We start from the raw sequence: 21,145 nt of genomic DNA, 5'->3' as shown, positions 1-21,145 counted from the left end.
AAGTTTATGAATAAGATCAATATATATATATATATATATATATTTATATTATATTATATATATATATATATTATATTATATATATATATATATACATATAAATTAATTATATAGGGTACGGTACTAATTAGATAATGAACCAACTCTTCGAATTAAAATCTTTTAAATATAGTTAATTTTGAAGAATAACAAGGCCTTAATAAATCATATCATGACAAATTCGTATTTGTAATATATTATATATCACACAACGCACTCTAATACTTGCATATTGTAATTCAACTCACCTCGAAGTGGAAATATGGTATATAGATTTGAAGAGATAATTTTAGTATGCAAAGTATATGTTTTGTGGTTAAAACTGTGCAAGAGAAAGTCCTTAAATACTTTTTTTTAGACTTGATCAAAATAAAGTACATAGAGGGTTTAAAATTTTATATATTTACACATTTTTCAAATTATTGAATTCTTAAATTCTTTATATTGCAGTTTTTAAAATTATGTGTTAATTTAGGTAGTAAATAAAAATTCAATTCAATTTAGAACTTTTATTGTAAGAATTCATATATTGCTACGGCAATTTTTTCGAATGCTTTAATTTTCACAAATTCTTGGTTAGTTGTACTTAAAATTAATTTAACTTAATTCATTACTTGATTTCTATATAAATCTGTTTATAAAATTTTAATATATTTATAGTTAAAAATTCATTCAATTTCAAAACAAAGTTAGTTTGTAAGGATAACATACAAGTGTCCTGAATTTATTATCAAAAAAGAAAATTTTTTAAAAAATATTATTTTCCCTCTCTAATTCTTTTTTTTTTGTGCTATTATTAAAGTTAAAAAAAAGCAAACACTTTTGCATGCAATAATTTTTAATTGGAAATAATAAAATATAAGAAAACTTAATTGCAAAACTTTCCATTTATTATTATTTCAATTAATAAATGAACCCATATTTTATTTAAAAACTGGTTAATTATTTTCTACACCTATAATAATATTGTATATAAGTTTGAGTATGTGCATATACATGATGTATATCATTCCTATAAAAAATCATATTTTATATAAAAATTTGAAAATTAATGTGTACGTGTTGTTCTGTCTTTTTTTTCTATTCAAACTTTTACAATTGTTTGTTTTTGGAAGTGAAAAACTTATTTTTGAAAAGGATATACAGGATAATTCAAAACAAAAAAAAAATGAATAAAGTTGCATATGTTTGCGTATATATCTATCGAATTTTATTCGCTTTAATTGATATAGCAACTATGAACAGGACATATGAGTTGGACTATATTTTCTTATAATAAATATTTTACCAAAATAAAAACTAAATTTTATTAACTACACAAAAAGTTTGAAATAAATCAATTGTTTGTGATAAAAAGGACATTTTTTGTTTATCGTATAACAATGTTGTATACAAAACTTGCAAAACTTTACACCTGAAGTTTATGAAAGTTAAAAATAACAAATGAAATGGGAATGCTCGTATATAGGGGGTGAATGAACTTGGGAAAAGAACAGTTTTAGTGAGTTTTTGCTTATTTTTGCCATGAAAAAAAAAGCTTTCGTTATCTACTGAAAATAATTCTTTTTTTATTCCCACACATGCTTAAAAGTCTTATCTTTTCGAGCATTTTGTTGTTGTCTTCTTTAATGTCCCAAAAAAAAGTTCTCAGAAACGTAATTGAATTTTTTAGGTTTGTTTTTATTCCATAAGTTGATTGAGTTTTCAAATTGAAATATTTTTTATTTAGTTTTAAAATTAAAAACGAATATAAAATACTTTGAATTTTCCGTTTATTGACAGGCTGATGGGTGTTAAGTGGATTGATCGGGCAGATTTCAATTCAATGGAATTTTCATTCATTTTGTTGTTTAAATTTCACAAAAAAAAATCTCATCTCTCTTTTCATTCCTTTTTCTTTATAGTATGTTTGTTGAACTTTTTATCTGAGTTTATTTTTGTCCAATGTTGAAGGAATAATATTAAAAACCGCAAAATATATAAAAAGTTTTCACTATAACTGTTTTTTCTTTTCATTTTAAAATAAATTTTAATTAATTTACAAAAGTTTAACAGAATTCTAAGAATTGTAAGTCTGATAAAAAAGCTTAGCTATATAGTAATTTAATGCAGTATTGAATTTGCTTTGTATACAGTAATCCCCAAATTCGTGTTGTTTGTATGTAGGTTTGATTGAAAACGGCTTAAATCAAATGTAATGCTATGGAACGCACACAGGAAGAAGTGGTTAAGAGTGGATTTGTATCGCACAAAAAATATTTCATAACAATTCGCTGAAATGATTCGGAAATATATAATAGAATTGAAAATGAGGTAACTAGCGAATATCCCGTCTTATACGTTATCTCAAAAGGTGCGCTGCTGTCAAGACTAAGAGGGGAGGACTTCTATTTTGTTCTTTGTGAACAGCTTTAGCTACTTAAATAAATGTTAACAGCTGTAGCTATTGTACTTGATGGCATTTTGACAAAAATTCTATACTGCGCATTTTATTTTTCTCTAAACTAAATTTCAAAATATAAATTCCGTGACTGTATAACCAGAATTCAAGCACTTTTCCGTGACTCTAATATCGACAACGTCATATAAATAATTTGTTCAATAATTTTTAATGTAAATTAATAATTTCAAATGGTTCTTAATAAAGTTTACAGATTTTCATTATTTTAATAAGAGAAATGACTGTTATTTATTTAATCACTACGTACAATAGCATACAAATTTGTTGATAATCGTAGAATTGCACGTATGCTATAAAAATTTTACGTTTTCTCTCACATAAATGGTAACCATTATAATCACAAACCTTTATTGTATGCGTATAAAAATAGCAAAAATAAAGAAAATATTTAAAAAATATAAATAATTTAAACTTGTATACTTTAAAAAAAAAGAGAAAGAGGAAGAGCAAAAATCCTTCTCACCTTTTTGGTTTTAATTATTTTCGAAGATTCTGTTGCTATTGTTGTTGTTGTGGTTGTTGTTGTGTTATTGGTGCTACTGCTACTATTATTACTATTCTTCCATAGAACATTATTCACTTTAATTGAATCCTTAATGTAATGAGAATTTCTCACGGATCGCACACGTACCTGTAGATTGTTTTTTTTTTTTGTAAATAAAAAAAAAATATTAAAGAAAAAGGAAAAGTTGTTTTTTTTTATGTTTTTTTTCAATTACGTGGTACGACATCAAGGGGATATTGTATTGTATGAAGAAAAAAGGAAAACCTAATATACGTGGTTTTAAGAAATTCCGGTTTCCTACAATACGTATACAAAGAAGTATAAAAAAGATGGGGATATTTTTAACCATTAAAAAAACATTTTAAAATTAATTTTTTTCTTTTGTTGGTGGGGTTTTTTTTGCTTTAGTTAACCCATTAAAAACCAAAAAATTTATTACGTAAGTGTAAAATTAACGCAATTCATTAGAAAATGTGGCCATTTAAAAAAAATGAAAAGATCTTCATACAGCTGCAAAACAGATGGAAGAAGTCAAGGCAGAAAAATTAAAAAAAAAATTTCTCTTCGAGGTGGACTTAAACTGGACTCTTACGAGTGACATACCCCTTTTGAGGCGAAAACTCTATCAGTTGAGCTACAGAGGTATGAAGACATTATCAATACGTTGCTTCTCACATTGTTGAAAATTATAAGTGCCTATCTTTTTGCTATAAAAAATTTATTTAGTTTCGAATGGGTTAATAATACATACTTTTTTGTTTTGTTTGTTTTAGCGTTTAAAAAAATTATTTTAATCATTATATTATAAAAGAACTGCTTTACTTTTTCGTTACCCGCGCCAACTGTTCATGATCGTAGGTCTTTATTACCAAAATTGTATTGTATTAAAATATTATATAAAAAATTAGGATATTATTGAAAAGGATACACATAAAAAAAATAAAACACTTAAAGATTATTAGTATAAAAAGATTTTTGATAGCAACCATTCCTCTATAATATACTTACAACCCACCATTATGTATAAGTATAGGATTTAAAATGATTTGTTTTAAGTAAAAATTCACTAAAAACTCTAAAAAAAACCCATTTGAACATTAAAAATTTAAAGCGAACAGGAAAGGATAATTAAAAAAAAAATTTCTCCTTTAAGTAATTTTTTTAACTTTGTAAATATTTTTTTTCAATTAATTACCAAATGAGCATCTTCACATCCTGCTGTACTTGCCATAGTTTCTCTAAAACTGCTTTGGTCTCTTGCAAATCCATTTGTATGACGATAATAGCTAGTTTTTCGTTTGCCGCATAAAGTTTCTTTAAAAGCAACTCTATAACGATGTGACATCACATTGTATAATATTGGGTTGATAGTGCTGTTTAAAAAGTTAGATGAAAAATCAAAGAAACAAATTAACATTTTTTTAAGATATATGTTACGATATTAGTGAAATTTATTTCTTAATTCCGATTATAGTGAAATTAATTTCTTAAACTTACATAATATTCAAGAACTATAATTCTCTTATTATTTTAATCAAGCCAAATTGTATAATATTGAAACAAACCTTTGAAAATTTAACTTAAACTTAGCCTGCTTACTAAGAAATAGCAACGAATTATACGAATGAAGAAATACTTATGTGTGTTTTCTGATTATAAGATTAATTTAACGAATTCGGATTATAATTAGTGAAGAAATACATTTCTCTTCAATAAGTGAAAATACTCCAATGAAAAAATACAATCTTTTTCTAAATTATTTTCACTAATATAGTCATATTGTAATAATTATTGCATACATCTAGGATATGAAAAATATTGTGAAAACATAAAAACTTTCTTTCATAGAAATGAACTTTCCAAGTTCTCATTTTTCTATTTTAGAAGGTATAGAAGATTTAGCAAACATGTGAACAAACGAAGAGATTGAAACTTTTAAGAGCAGTTTTCGAAATTTACAATTGAATTCAATGAATTGGTACATGTATTGACAATTTATATTTTATGTGCAAGTAATCGGATATATTCGTAGAAATTCGATTGGAATAATTTTCATGAAAATAAATTTTTCTCACTCTATAGATTTTCTGATGTATTCATACGTTACGTATAAAATATCACGTACAAGAAAATAAAATCAGGAAAATAAAGTACCTCCCTAATACTTCTTTTAAATTTTTAAAGCAAAACATTGAATGTTTAATGTTATGAAAGGATTTATTGAAAATTATATAAAATGTTTTTTTATATCATGTAAATAAAAAGTTAAAATTTTGTGTAGGGTCTACATTAAGTTTTGGCCCCGAAAAATCTTTTTTCAGCAATAAATTTTGTTAAAACTTTTTTTACTAGGCTTTCGGTAAGAGTTTTTATTTTCAAAAACTGAGCTTCTGAAATTATTTACGTTTGAACAGCACAATTTAACGATTATTTCAAAGACATTTTTTGACATACTGAATATAAACCTAAAAAATTTTCCTAATTGTAAAATCACATGGCAAAATTTGAAGTGAAACATTTAATATAAGTTTTTATATTTTTTTTAGTATTATTAAATATCACTAAATTACAACCCTAAATGAATAATGCAACGATTACTGAAAATGTTTATTATTCATTGTTATTTTTTTCAATTATAGCAATTATTTGCATTATTAAATAATATTGAATATTCAATATGAAAAATTGATTATTAAACACTAATAATTAAAAATGTTAAACCGTTAAAAAGCAATTTGTTTAGTGAAAAGTCTCGACTAGATAAAAATATGAAAATATATACACTTATCTCAAGGATAGTTTTATTATAATGAAAATCTCTCGCGTTTTCTGTTCACTTCTTTTTTATATTTTTACACTTTAATATTGTTTGCATATCCTTCAATGGAATATGAAAATAAAGACAATTATAATATATAATATAGGTTTGTGTACGTATTTACTTTTTTATATAAATAAATGTATAACCATGACGTGTATTAAGTACAATATATATAGATATATATATATATATATATATATATATACATACATTCTTTGGTCGTGTATGGTGAGACGATTTAAAATTCAGTCCATTTTCACAAAAGAAACTAATAAAATAAAATATTTCTGAATAACGAAGGATGATGGGAAGTGGCGGAAATGGAAAAGAAGCTTAGGACTAATTTATTACCTTATCTGGAATTTATTTTATAAAATTCTAACAAAAATCAAATAAAATCATTGCGAAAGATGATGATTTTACTTTTTACTTTTTTTACTTCGTTTTCCTTTTTTTATTTCCATTGAAATCTCTTATATATTATATTAAAGAGAATAATAAAACGAAAATCGTTTTTGAAGGATAAGAATAAAATTAAAAATGGAAAAAAAAACATTATTATAATAAAACAAACGAAGATTTAAAACAGTAAATAGATTCTAAAGAAATAAAGTTCCAAAATTTATTTTTCTTTGTTGGTCAAAATCTCTATTAAATCAAGCCACCTTAACTATTGAAAATAAACTCAATATATATATACAATGTCATACAATATATATTTACAGTAGAGACCGGTTATAACGAATGTTTTTTTTATATATTTTGTTGTTTTATTTAAAACTTTTTGTCAACACAAAATGTAATTTTCAATTTATTTTTGAGTAAATATTTCATTCCTCTCTGTAATACCATATGATGGTTGGTGCCATTTGCAAATAATAAAGCAGGTTTGTGGTGCGATTATATAATATATCCGAATGGATAAATGTTTAAGACTATGTCGGTGACGTATTCAGAAGAATTTTCGCTTTGGATCGTGTACTTTGAACCGATGGGAATGTTTTCGAGCAATTTTCTGCGATTCGGCCTTGATAACAATATCAAAGACAACTATAGCAATTTTAACTCCGGAGTAATCATTCGGAGGCTGTCTGAGCAGATTTAATTATTTGGACTAGCATAGTCGGATTACTTTCTCTTAATTGCTGTTAGTGTAGAGAATAAAGTGAAAGTGTTATGCTATCGAAAGAGCAACCTAGAGCATTGTGGGCTCGAATAAGTTATTGGTTATATAATATTCTGGTTATATAAGATTGCAAAAGGGATCTAGATCAAGTAAAAAGAGGGTTTGTTGGTATCGGCTTGGAGATCCAGAGTGAAATGCTTGGACCTTTTGATAAGCTATCACCGTTCTTATTTACTCAAACTATCCCCATTTGTAATAACATATAAAATTGTAAATTTTTTAAAATTATCTGTTTTCTTGGGCCCTTCAATGTACTTTATAACAAATTTCAACTGTATATAATGTAAAGTTCAGTGAATTAGTGTGTGTTTAATTCTGTACGAGATAAGCAGAGTGGATAAGCTTTTGATGCAAAAACAAAATTTTTTAGCACAGTGTACCTATTTTGATTGCTATTTTGTATGTGTTTTTCGAAATAATTCAAAACATATTCTTTTCAAGGGAATTATATCGCATTATTATTTTCAATCCAGTTCCGTAATTTCTGAACATAAAATTTTCAATTACGATTTAGAATGATGTTAAAAAAATTTTAACATCATTGAGGCTATATCCGAGAACCCAATAGCCAGTTTAAATCATACCTATTCAAATAACTTTCGGTGTCAGACGGGGTGTCCTCTATTATCGTTCCTCTGTAAAATGCTATTGGATGAGGTAATGAAAAGAGTTAAAGTGACGCTGAGGGTATCAAATCGGTGTTGACCAGCAGACTGTTAAGTATGCAGACGATATTTGCTACCTAGGCATCATCGTGGCCGGATTTTGCCCGTATGGAAGTCGTTCCACTTGGTAAAATGTAACAAAATTAGAATATTCAACGTATAATCGACCACTGCAATGGATCGAACAATAATCAGGCTGGTACTAGATTAGCATTGACAGGTATAAAGGAAGGTGGGTAGCCCACGTAACGCGTGACGATGAGTGACATTTAAGGCGGCCGAGTCAAATGAAAATGTTATTCAGAAATAATGTGTCTAGTTGAAAACACACTTCGATTGAAAGGATTTATTGAAGCAATGGGAATTAACAAAAGAAAAAGAAAATTTATAAAGAATAATCTACTATATTTATTTTTTAATCCATGCAATATTAATTTTATTAAGTTCGGAACACAGCTACTACTTCTATACACATTTTTACATTAACATATACATAAATATTATTTTTCTGCCGCAATTTACGGCTCAAATGCAATGACTTTTTGATATTTCAATCAGATTTCCTTATGGAATTCAAAAGATATAGCTATATGTAAAACATTTAGGGTACGAAGTAGGTTGTATACAGAAATGTATTGGTATTTTTACGATCTAATAAATTTACCACGAATCTTTTTTTTTTACTTAAACATACATACAATATTTGCGTATATTCTTGAAGAACGTGAAAATACTCGTACCTCCATTTTATATAAACGTGTGTCGGTCTAGTTTTCTTAACAATTTTTTTAACTTTTATTATGCTATAAACGCATCAATTGTTGTAATATTAGAATGGTTATAAAATAGAATAAAAAATATTCATTGCATAATCCTTTTTGTTCTTTTCTCCTGTTTTTATGCTTGGGATCTTTGAGTGATATTAAAATTATATTAGGGTCCTAGAAAATAGGATTTTATCTTTGAATAATAATAATAATAAGGTATGAGTAATAATGAAATGAATCATGTTTAGAATTCAGAAAAGACTTAAAAATTATGCGTAATAAAAAAGATATTAAGCGGTCTCGTAATTTTTAGAAGAATAAATAAGTATGATCGGAATTAGGAGAAACAACTTAATATAATAAACATATATTTGATTTGTCTAATTTTAGTATTAAAAGGTGATAAAAATTTTTTATTAATTTAATATTTATTACTAAAATTAAATTTGAAATTTATGTTATTTAAATTTAAGATTTAAAATAACACAGGTTATTTTTTGCCATATAATTTTAATTTTGTATGGCTACAGAACGTTTAATCAATTTAATTATCAACGCCTTTTAGGATATATAACATTATTGCTACAATAGAATATAATAATAGACAAATCTTGGATTAAGGACTTGTTTAGTACAGTCTGTGCAACGGTATCAATATTTTCCACTATTCATATTTATCGAAATTTATCCTATTTATTTTATTTATGCATATGTATTTAAATATTATCTAAACTTAATTGTAAATATTAACTAAACTTAGAGATTAGAGATTTGTTATTTTTTATTTTATACTTTGCACTTATTTTATATTCATGGTTCATTTATTATAAGTTAAAATCATCGAATTTTCCAATCAAATTATTACCAAATTCAGTATAAAATTTTTTTAATATTAAAACAATGTTCCGATTGAAATAATAAATTTAAAATGAAAGCGCATTAATTTTATCCTGTACGCCTACAACATGGTGTGTTTTGTGATTTTTTATTGCTATAATTAAATATTATTCTATTATTAAAAAAACCGTGTAAAAAAAGTTTAATTTATTTATAATTTTTTTATTAAAAATACTTTGTATACATTATTTTTATTAATAAATTATATAAATTTTTACGCGTACAGAGTGGAGAGACTAAAATTTTTCCATCATATTCGTCGGAGCAATTTTTTTTTCACTTCGGCCCCGTCTTTCAAGTAATTTAATTTCAAACTTAGCATTTTTATTTTCTGTTTTCATTATTCCGAAACAGTAAGCTTTTTTGAATTTCTATAAACGTAAAAAAGTGACGGTTAAGTTGATGCCATGTTAAAGCCTATTTTAATTTTTCTTCATACCCCAAAATATATGCAATATTAAACGTCGAATTATATTAATGCTTCTTTAAAATTTCCTCTTTTACCCCAAAAAGTATGCAATACTTTTTTCAGAATATATTCAAAATCTGATCACAGTTTTTAAAAAAAAAACTAGTGATTACATTTTGTACTTTTTCTATATGGATTTATATTTTTCTATTCATCTTGATCACATTCCAATTATGGATCCGGCTTTATTAAATGAAGCTTGAGCGATGATTGAATGATTTTTATAATTTTAACGCTTAATATATTTCATACTTTATAACGAAATTTAAGCCTTTCACTTACGTATAATCTATTGAACAGTCTCACTCTGTATATTATTTATTTGATGTATAATAATATAATTAAAATTTACAATTTGCTTATGGGAGCGTATAACATACGTATGTATATACGTGTACTTAATAATAATTTTATAAGTGAAAATTAAAGATGAATCTTATATATAATATTTATAAATTGTTATTATGTAGCCATTATACATATTTTATGATTATAATAATAGCAGTAATATAATTTTCAAAAAAGTTATTGCTAAACTAGGGGCCCTTATATATTTTAAATGTTATGTATAAAGTACACATGTCTATATATGCATTTATGTATTATGTAAATTATATAATATAAAACATACCATGACACATAATAAAGCCATCCAGCTACTGAGAAAAGCCAAGGATGTAAATCCTGAAAATATGGCCACTCTCTTCCATACAAATACATTAATCGTTGTGCATGAAAAGGCGCCCAACATACAAAAAATGTTATAACAACAGCGGCTGTAAATAATGAAAAAAAATTATATAAATACATGTATTACGTACATAACATGTTATGGTATAAAAAGTATGATGAAAAAATGTTAACATTTTTAAAATTATTATTTTAGAATATTTTTTTTTATTACATTGTATTATTTTAAATATTTTTATGCATACAAAATAAATTCCATTTCACATCATTGTATATTAAATTACTATGTATGTATATCTACATATAGTTATGCTTTCTCACGCATATAAATGATGTAAAAATAAATTATACACTGGAGGAGTTGGTAAATATTGTAAACGGCAGCCCCTCTTCCTATAAACAATGAAAATAACATAACACAATTTACATAATATTAACGACCATATATACGTATGTATGGTTGTATGTATTTGATAAAACGTATAAGTAAGCACTTATACTCTACACATAATATATACAAATATAGTACATATATATACATATATATGTATATATGTATAAGTAATAAAATTAAAAACGAATTAAATTAAATTAACTCAGTGCTTTTTTTATTTTTAAAATGTTATTATTAAGGACTTCGCACGAATTTTTGCGACTTCACGGTCAATTGTAACATCAATTTTTTAAAAGATGAAAAATAAAAATATCACAAAACATTAAATCAAAAATATTTATAATAACAGTGATACTACTGTCATACTCATCTAATCTAGTCATAGATTTTATGAGAATGAGTCAGTGAAAATTTTTTACAACTCTAATTTATATGAAGAAAAGAAACTATTTTTGTTATTTTTCATTAGTTTTCTCTACCTTTTTTTTTAACATTAAGAGCAAGCGAACGTCTTTAAACTTTTCCAACATAACGTTTTACATTAAATCTATTTTAGCTGTCAAAAACACTGTCAAACAAACCAAGTTCATATTACATATTAATAAAATTTTTTTTTTATCAATTACAAATTGAAAACACATTCTCAAACATAACTCCTCCAAAATAATAATAAGCAATTTAATAAAATTCTCGCACTTAATTATGTAAAACGTGAAGAGTATATAATTAAATTAAAGAGAGTATTTTCTCTTTGTGTATGCTTAAATGATTTATTCAAAAACTTCAGCTCTATTATTGATCAATCTTCAACTCCAGTGTAAACGACAATTTTAATACCAAAAAAACATACATATGTACATCATACATGGAAGGAATTTCTTTTTAAAAGAATTTTTGACGAGTTACTGAATATTTTATGATTTAGCTCTATTTTTTTTTTAAATAGATCTTTTAGAAATAATTCAGAAAGAATTTTTTTATTATAATTTTTTTTTTACATAAACTTGTAAATGGAGAAACGAATACACGTGGGTGTTAAATTGCAAATTTACATACCTATATATTTAAATAATGAATAGTTCTTAATCAAAAATGCAAAATGCTGTAGGACAGAAATGAGTTAAAGAAGAAATAAGTTAGAAATAAAATTTTTTAGGCGTTCTCTTTTAAATTCTCAAATACGGAGACCACGGTTAACATACCGACGTATAATCGGTCAATATTTACACAGAGGCGATCAGATGGATGGTATCTGGCTGGGAGCAAGGGATCAAATTCCAAGCAGGCTTGTCAATATAAAATTGAAGGATTTCCAAACTGGTAAAATAAAAGGGCAACTACATACAAGACTTGATTATACTCAGTAAAGAATTATTACCAAAAATCGGTAAAAGGTTAAAGGAATAACCTTTGCCTTCCAAACTATCGCTAGAATGGTTAAGAATTGTATAGCTTGAAGATTATTCTCTTGCCGACCTTCGATATAAACATTTTTAATTCACTGCTCAGCAGAATCTTACACAAACTTTCAGAAATTGGAAAAGAACTGATTGGTCCAAATTCAGAGACTTATCCCAGTACGGCCGGAGAATTGAGATACTTTTTCGCGGCTATATTGAAAACAACTTGGTGTGTAAATCTCTTTTCGTCTTCTAGACCACTGCAGAATATTTCAGGTAGAATTGGTGGCAATAAACGAGATATTAAAATGGCTGGCTGGAAATGTGGTATTATATAGGTGACAGACAGACAAAAATTAAAATACATGTATATAGGTATATGTATATGAGTGAACTTAAAAAAAATATATTTTTGTAATTAAAATTTTTAAAGTTAAAATAATATTTTTGTTAAAAGTATAAAATCAGGGAATATTTTCTAAAATACTCAATTCCAAGTATTTGCGAGATCTCTCTCTCTGTTCTTTAATATTTTTCCCTATACTCTCATGTTTCTTGATTTTTATTATTTACTACCGTAGATTTATTTACGTATATTTCTTTTATGGCTTAATTTTACTCTTATCCCAGATTTTTACTTGCTTTTTTTCCTCATTTTATTCCATTCCTGTTTCGTTTTTGCTGTTCTTTAAGCAAATCTATTTAAAATGAATAATAATATAATACAGAAATAAAGATAAATATAGGGTAAGTAAAATAACAAGGGTAAATTTAGGTAGAAGTAATAAACCTTTAAAACATGAAAAGCATAGAAAAATAACAGAAGAATACTTTATTCTCTCTTTCTATATTTTTTGAAATTTCTATACTTAATATTGTGTTTTCTTTACTTTATTATTTTTCTTATAATATTGTCTATATGCGCTGAGTGAGACGAAGATAAATGTGCGTTAATATTGTTAACAACCATAAGTAATTTCATTTTTCACAATTTTTCTTTCTTTTCACTCTTTCTTTTTTTTTCTTAATAAAAGACGGGAGTGAACCATAAGAGATAAAAGAAAAAAATGAAAGAGAGAAAATATGGAAAAGATGGGAAGATATATAAAAAAAGATAAGTTGAGTATAGGTTAGATAGGATACAACGTTTCCGTTTGTTATTGTTTTGATACGTTCAACATAAATAATATAAAAATAAAATATTAGGGAAGTGTATTTAACAGACACTGTCTTTAAAATTAATTTTGATTGCTCTATACACATAAATATGTAATGTATATGTTTGTACAAGTATATTAGGTACTTAGACTTTATCATTAAGGTAAGTACAATTTGTATTGTACTTATAATATTTATGTACATGTTATTATTATTTCGTTTATAATATGTTATTTCATTAAAATTTTTCGATAAAGAAAGTTATAAAGTTCAACTACAATATTTTTTTACGCCTACGATTCTGTTTTAAAAATTTATTAGTCTTAAATGGGAACTCTCCGTCACATTTATTATACTATAGCTTCTTGAAGTACGAGTAACATTGTTATTTTATTTATTTTATTGCATGCTTCTGGGTATATTATTTTAAATGATTTATATATATTAAATAACTGAAACATTATGGGGTATAAATGCAAAAGCAAAATTAGCTGCAGTCATATTGTGATCCTTAGCTGCTAAACTACAACATACAGAATTTTTATTCTGTAAAATATAATAGTATTTTACAGAATAAAAAAGTCATGTAAAATATTGTCATATTTTACATGAATTTTTTTCATTGAACGAATAAGAGATTTTTTAGCTTAAATAAGAGATAACTATAGTGAGCTTAAAAGACGAATAAGTATTTTAATATGGGTTACGTTAGGTTTGGTTAACGCGATTATCAAAAGATACACTTAAGTTAGCTATGCTCGCTAGATCTCCATATTCCCAATCTCACGTCAACGAGTTTGCTTTTCCAGCTTTTCAAGTTTCCTTATTGATATACTCGTATGTATGGATGCAATTGCAATAAAATTATAGTAATACATACGGAGGAAAATTTGATTTGTATAAAAATATGTGTTTATGTATATGTATGTTGTAGATATATTGGAGTGTAGGCATGTGTAAATATATTATAAGATAAAAAAAACAGATCGTACGCATAATCATTAAAAAAATATAATATAGAAAATATGTTTACCGGCTGCATATTATACAATAATAGAAGTATTGTTGTGTCGTCTAATACAAAAGCTTTAAAGAATGAACATGAAAGATATGAAAAAAGTTTATTTTTAACATAACTAACATCTCTCAGTCTGTCAATTAATGTAATCTAGTTTCTAATAAATTTAATTATAAATAAGAATGTTTTTTTAAAATTTTTATTAGCAAAGATAAAGATTTCTGCAAACAGATACCAATGAGAAAATAAATAAGAAATTTTTTAAAACTCCATATCGTAGCTTTATATGTTATTAGGAATCACCGTTAATCTGTCTACTACCCACTTCTTTCGATTGTATCTAATAATTAATAAAATTTCGTAGAATTTTATACTTCGGGTCTCATACGAATAATATATGTATGTATAAACACAACTACATTTTTTTCGAGCATCGATCATATAGCTTTCACATCAATTTCATATTTATGTTTGTTCTCAGTTCGAAAATATTTCATAAGGATTATTTTAAAAATACCACATTTCATCAAAACGTAAACATTCTTTTTTCATCTATTCTGTAAATAAAAAATAGAACATACAAAAAAACCCATCTAAGGAATCCAATTAAATAAACCTATAGAATAGACAAAACATAAAAGAAAAAAACCCGAAGACACAAATAACAACAATGATTTAAGGAGCTTATTTTAAGGAGTCACCGAACCTAAAAATTTTGTTAAAAAAAAATAAAAACTGGAGTTGGAAAAATAATATAAAAATTAATGAAATGAAAGAAAAAATATGAAAATTAAATATCTACATGCCGAAGAAAACAATGAAAAAAATTACTAAAATAACTCAAAATAAATCAAATTACAATGTTAGATAAACACACACAATCACTCATATATGAATTACGATTTCATTTTTAATTTTTTGATTTGCATAATTTGCAAGTGTACTCTGGGAGAAATGAAAATATTTTTTTATAATAATTTTCATATTTTACATTATTAATAATACAATATTACATAATATTACACACAAAACATATGTAAGTATGTACGTACATATGTATATATTTTCTTGCGATAAGTACGAATAAAGAATTTTGTCTCTTACTAAAATGGTGAACAATGAATGAATTTAATGATTTAAGAATGTGAGTTGATAATTTAATTTAATGAAAAATTCAAATAAAATAAAATAAATCCATTATGTGCGCATTCTTGCTAATGTAAAGGAAAAAAATTTAAAAAAAATAACAAAAAAGAAAAACTCTAAAAATAAAACACATATGTAGTTAAATTTTTCTCTTACAATTTGTTATAAAATTTTTGAGAGCTGCTCTTTATGATTGTCTTGATCTTGATTTGGAGCTTTGTAATAAGGGAATACTCTTTCGGAGGTGTTTCACAGTTTACCATCAACTTTAAGTTAACGAATTGAGAATGAAAAGAGAGATTTTACATTGACTTTTTCCTCCACAATCTGTAATTCCTAAATAAAGGTTTTCGTGGCTTGCCGAGATGATTAACTAGTGATCTCTAGGAATATCATAGGGTTTGGCAGGAACTAAAAGAGAATTCTCACTGGTGTTTTTACAATTCATTGCAGGCTTAGAGGGCACCTTAACAGGCTGCGCGTAGATAGTGGGTGGGCACGTGCATGTTTTGTGGCGCGATTTTGCGGGGGTGGGGATTTTGCTCGCACATATTGTGGATTAGTACATAGATCCTTTGTGCTGGTCATGGTGCGCTATTACCCGGTTGTACAATGGTCTTATATATAAATACATGTACAAAATATTCACGTATAGACGCATTCAATAATTTATTGACTTTTTTTATGTGGCCGATAATGTAAATATGAATACGACTCATGTCGTATTTATATTTACATTAGCACAATGATATCGAAAACACCGAATTATATTTTTTTTGTTATATTTAATTTTCTTTTTAATTAAGAGAATTAAAATTTATTCATGCAAAAGAAGGATAAATTAATGGGAAAATGATTTTTATATATAGAAAAAGGATTTTAATCTATTTTTAAAGCGATTGCAGAATACATGTATTGCGTAATCGCTTTTTTATATCTGCACGTCCTTATGAATGATAAATTTTTTTTATTATCCTCTCTTTTAAATATTTGTACAACATCTGTAAACGCTTTTATTTTATGTAATATTTTTATATATAATATGTTAGTAAGTAAGTTGTTAATTTTGTATGCTTTGTAAATGTGGTATCTATGATGTCGGTGTGTTCATATATTAACTTATTGTATTTGGCTTATACCATACTTTTTAGCTGAACATAAAATTTTGGTTTACATGAAATGAATCTTATTCTATTTTAATCGATGACTTGTGATTTAAGTTTTATTTTTTTTCAATTTCTTAAAATGTTAACTATTTTATTTCATCAAGTTACAATTTTTGTTAAAAAAAATTCTCAAAAATATTCAGATATATATTTTTTATATACACATTTCAAATAGCATTTTAATCAATCAATAAGAGAACTATTTGTTCAAAATTATAAAAGATTTTGGAAAAAAAAATTAAACAATACATCATCAATAACATTTAAATCTTCTAGTAGGCAGTAGAAAAAAGTGAATGTGAGGATTATATAAAAAAACATCACAAAAAGAAAAATAGAGTTGTAAAATTAATCGAGAAAAGGATATATGGTGATGTAGATTTTTTATTACAATTAGAGAAGACTTCGTTATATTCGAATGAGTTGTAGGTTTTTATTCAGAAAATAAGCAATATAAGGTGAATAAGAATACGTATAAAAAGTGGATTGTTACTTTAATGTAAATTATTCACTTCTAATTTCAAATTTCGATCAGTAAAGAAAACGAAAACACACATCAAATACTATTGGATGATTAATTAAAAATAACATTGGAAATGACATGACATGTAGAAAGCACTATCTGTCAAACTACTTTTAAGTGTTGTAAAAATATCAAAATATGGTTTTTTTGTGATTACTGGTAGTTTTCAGAATCCGGTTTCCAGTTTTTCACAATCCGATTTTTAGAATACGCATTTTCTGATTTAAGTTGGTGTTACTTTTTATCAATTATATAAAAATTTAATTATATAAAAATTTGTGTCTAGTTTATGATTTTTACTAAAAGTTGAAGAGAATTCATTTTAAAAAATAAAATGTCTGATTTATCTTTAATACTAAAGGGTTGTTAATTAAATTTCATGCTTAAAAATATCATTTCATAATCTTCTATTTGAATAGAAGAAAATTTGATAATTAATTACATATAAGTTTTTAACTTGGATTTTGAATATAAAGATAAAAGCATATTAAAACTTTTATTTTGTTGTGTTAAGTGTTTGAAGAGAAAATATACTTTAAGGATAAATGTTTATGGTAAAGATATTGAGTTGAATGAAAATCGATAAAAAATGTTCTTTTTATATAAAATTTCTTTAAAACAGAAAAAAAAACTCAAAGACGAAAAATAAATTGATCCCGCTGGAAAAATTTTGTAAAGATATAAGCATATTATTCACATGTTCATCAATATAAGAATATATAGGTTTATTGACATATATGAATGTATATAGTGTAAACATATAATAAATATATATATATATTTATGTGTATAAATATTCAATTTGATAATTGAAAAGGACTTACCTAACATTCTGATTATAGCTTTCCTTGATTGATGTTGCCTAGATTCTTTATGCATAGATCCTTGTGTTACACCTATATTTGCAAAAGTATAAATGAAATGAAAACGAATGAATCTTGAAAATATTTGAATAATAAAAATGAAGAAAAAAGAAAAAAAGACAGTTATACAATAAAAAAACACAAAAATTCCTACAATACTTAAAAATATAATCAAAGTTAGTTAGTATATATAGCATTACATTGAATAAAAGTGGGAGTGTAATCCAAGAGATGGAATTTTTTGGTTAATCATAACCAATGTAAAATTCATATTTAATATTTTATACAGATTAAGTTTATAGATTATAGATAAGTACTGCATTTTTATAGGTTAAAGTTTTTTACTTTTTGTGTTTCACAAGAACATGGAACGTTAAGCGCTTTATGTAAAACAAATTTATATTTCGTGTTAATGTTACAGAGCAACTGTTAAAACATCTAACCACATACTTTTAAATAAAACAAATTCTGAATTTTTTACTTAAGTTTTAAAGTTTGAAAAGGTTAGTTCAAAACTAGACAGTGTTACATATGATAATTATTAAGAAATATATTTATGTTTATTCGATTATTCAACTGTGCTTAAAAGTCTCTTAATACAACATACAGTTAAATGCTCTGAACTTGTTATAGAAATGTTTATAATTTGTACATTTATTCACGAGCATAATTTTATTAATATATTTCTTAAGAACTGTAACTTACCCAGATTTTTACTATTTTTTGTTCTTGTTCTTATTTGCCATCCCATTCTTCCATATAATATTAATATAAGAATCATTGGAATACCAAAAAATACCACAGTTGAAAATTCCCATAATGGAAACCCTGGAGGATTATCTAACATTGCACAGAAAGCAGACTCATATATAGTTGAATTATCTGTAATTAAAAATAGTGTTTAGCAATTAAAGGCAAGTGGTATACTGAAAAAAAAATTTCTCTTTTATTATAATATTATTGAAGAATTTCGAATGCCGTCAATTAACGTGAGTGGTAAAAACTTGATAAAATTGAATTTATTTCTTTCATATTAAGTTTATTCTTTGCTAAATTGGTAACGGAAGTCGACACCTTAGAGATGGATATCGAACTAGCTAACGACGGTACATAAAACCCATAATAATCTTACAATATGTTCACGTTCATACCAGCTTTTAAAAGGATTCAAAAGTCAAATGAGTATCTAAAAGAAGATTGGTATAATTTTTTTTCATATTTATTTAATTATAAAGTAATTGCTATTTGTAACATGTAGCTACTCAATAAATGAAAACAAAAAATTTGTCGTTAATTTATTGTTGTAACAACGGATTTATTGTTAAGTGCCCTAACCACAATATACTTTACAAGAAATTTTATAGATTTCAAGCAAATATAGATTTTCAAGCAAATACTCTGTAGGATGAACATATCTATTCCAAAAAAAATTTCTTATTTTTATTGGAATCAGAACAGAAGGAACCAAAATTATGGTTAAAAATAGAAACCATTATAGATTTTATAAAACAAAATATATTCTTTCTATATAATACTCGTATCAATTAATTTTGTTACACGGAATTTGAATTATTACTAATGTTACAAAATAATGTTCAAGGACCTTTCTCTGCTTCACAATATATAGATACCCTTTTTTCTTATCTATATTTTGTTATTATTATTATTGATATTACAATTTTGGTTGCTCAATTATATATAAAAATGTCGTGAGTTAGAGTTTTTTCAATAAATTGAAAGCGAACATCCAAACGCAAAAATAGCTACATATAATTGAATTAAAAATTTTCAATGTTTTAAATTTTCATTTCCATATACATTGTGTATCTATTTTATTACAGCGCATTTTCAACCATATATAGAAATAAAGAGTGTTTTTCTTCAGCTAGTTCGTTACAGTTGCCATTTGGATCCCATTTAGTTTCTCACTTTTAAAAAGTTCAATACTAAAATGGAGCAACTGAGGAGCGATTACATTTCAAATTTGTTAAAATTGATCATCTATGTCGTGTCTAATCTCGGAGCATTACGTTTTTGGGCATACGTAAGACCTTTTAATTTCATGAGCTATCCGACATTATTTACACCTCCAGAAAACAATTTAGAAAGCGTAATTTGTTTATGATGAAATTTGAATTCTCATATTTAAGAAGTCAATGACAATGATTGATTTTGGATTCAATTAAAAATTTTTAGAAAATTTCTGGTTTTAATTTAAAAGTGAAAACTTAATGCTTGAAAAATCACCCTGCATTATCTGTGGTTTCTCACTAAAAATTAAAGTTTATATGAAGTAAATTTTACTTTAATAAAAATATTTTGCTTTTATACAATTATATTTCATACTTTCTTATAGCATATACGAAATATTTTACAATTTAGACAGTATATAGAATATAGTATAGTCACGTATGTAATTAGATATGACTTTTAAAGAAAATTTTTCAAATTTTCAAAAAATACATAAAATTTTCTTTTATTTTTCTTAAAACATTTAGGCATACAGTTGTATGAGGTATGGATATATATATTTATATATTACAAATACGTATATATTAGAGAATATTCATAAAAAAAGTTTTAAAACAATAATAATATTTCTATATTATTTTCGTATATCATACTGCCATCATATACTTACACTTATAAAAATTATATAATATATTGTAGAAATTAACATACATATATAAATAATATTAATATAGATATAATATATTTACTCACCAGGGGGATATTTAATGTAATCTATTCTTGTGAATACTGCAAAAGGCACAGCACTTAAAAAGCTTATTATCCAGAGAGCAGCTATTATCCTTAATGCTCTTTTGAAACCGCTCATTGTATACAAATGTAAAGGATGACAAATCGCTAAAAATCTTTCCATTGAAAATGCCACTATTGTTAACACCGACACATATGTCGATCTGTTTTTTGAAATATAAAATAAAAACAAAAAAGCAAATAAAACAAAATCATA

The 21,145-nt window shown here is 25.2% G+C and overlaps 1 protein-coding gene across 1 annotated transcript in view; it reads right to left on the bottom strand.

Annotated features, from left to right (window-relative positions):
• Window positions 1-21,145, bottom strand: part of LOC129606768 (neuropeptides capa receptor) — a 40,538-nt gene that overhangs the window by 3,634 nt on the left and 15,759 nt on the right. Inside the window, exons 4-9 of the mRNA XM_055517305.1 lie at window positions 20,893-21,092; window positions 18,874-19,050; window positions 18,130-18,201; window positions 10,442-10,586; window positions 4,201-4,378; window positions 2,964-3,131 (exon numbers count right to left, since the gene is read on the bottom strand). Of these exons, the coding sequence (XP_055373280.1) occupies window positions 2,964-3,131; window positions 4,201-4,378; window positions 10,442-10,586; window positions 18,130-18,201; window positions 18,874-19,050; window positions 20,893-21,092 (940 nt within the window). The remainder of the gene's footprint in view (window positions 1-2,963; window positions 3,132-4,200; window positions 4,379-10,441; window positions 10,587-18,129; window positions 18,202-18,873; window positions 19,051-20,892; window positions 21,093-21,145) is intronic.

The sequence above is a fragment of the Condylostylus longicornis genome, unplaced genomic scaffold (genome assembly GCF_029603195.1).
Source record: "Condylostylus longicornis isolate FDR11 unplaced genomic scaffold, ASM2960319v2 ptg000022l, whole genome shotgun sequence".
NCBI lineage: Eukaryota > Metazoa > Arthropoda > Insecta > Diptera > Dolichopodidae > Condylostylus > Condylostylus longicornis.
This window is presented reverse-complemented; position numbering and strand designations above follow the sequence as displayed.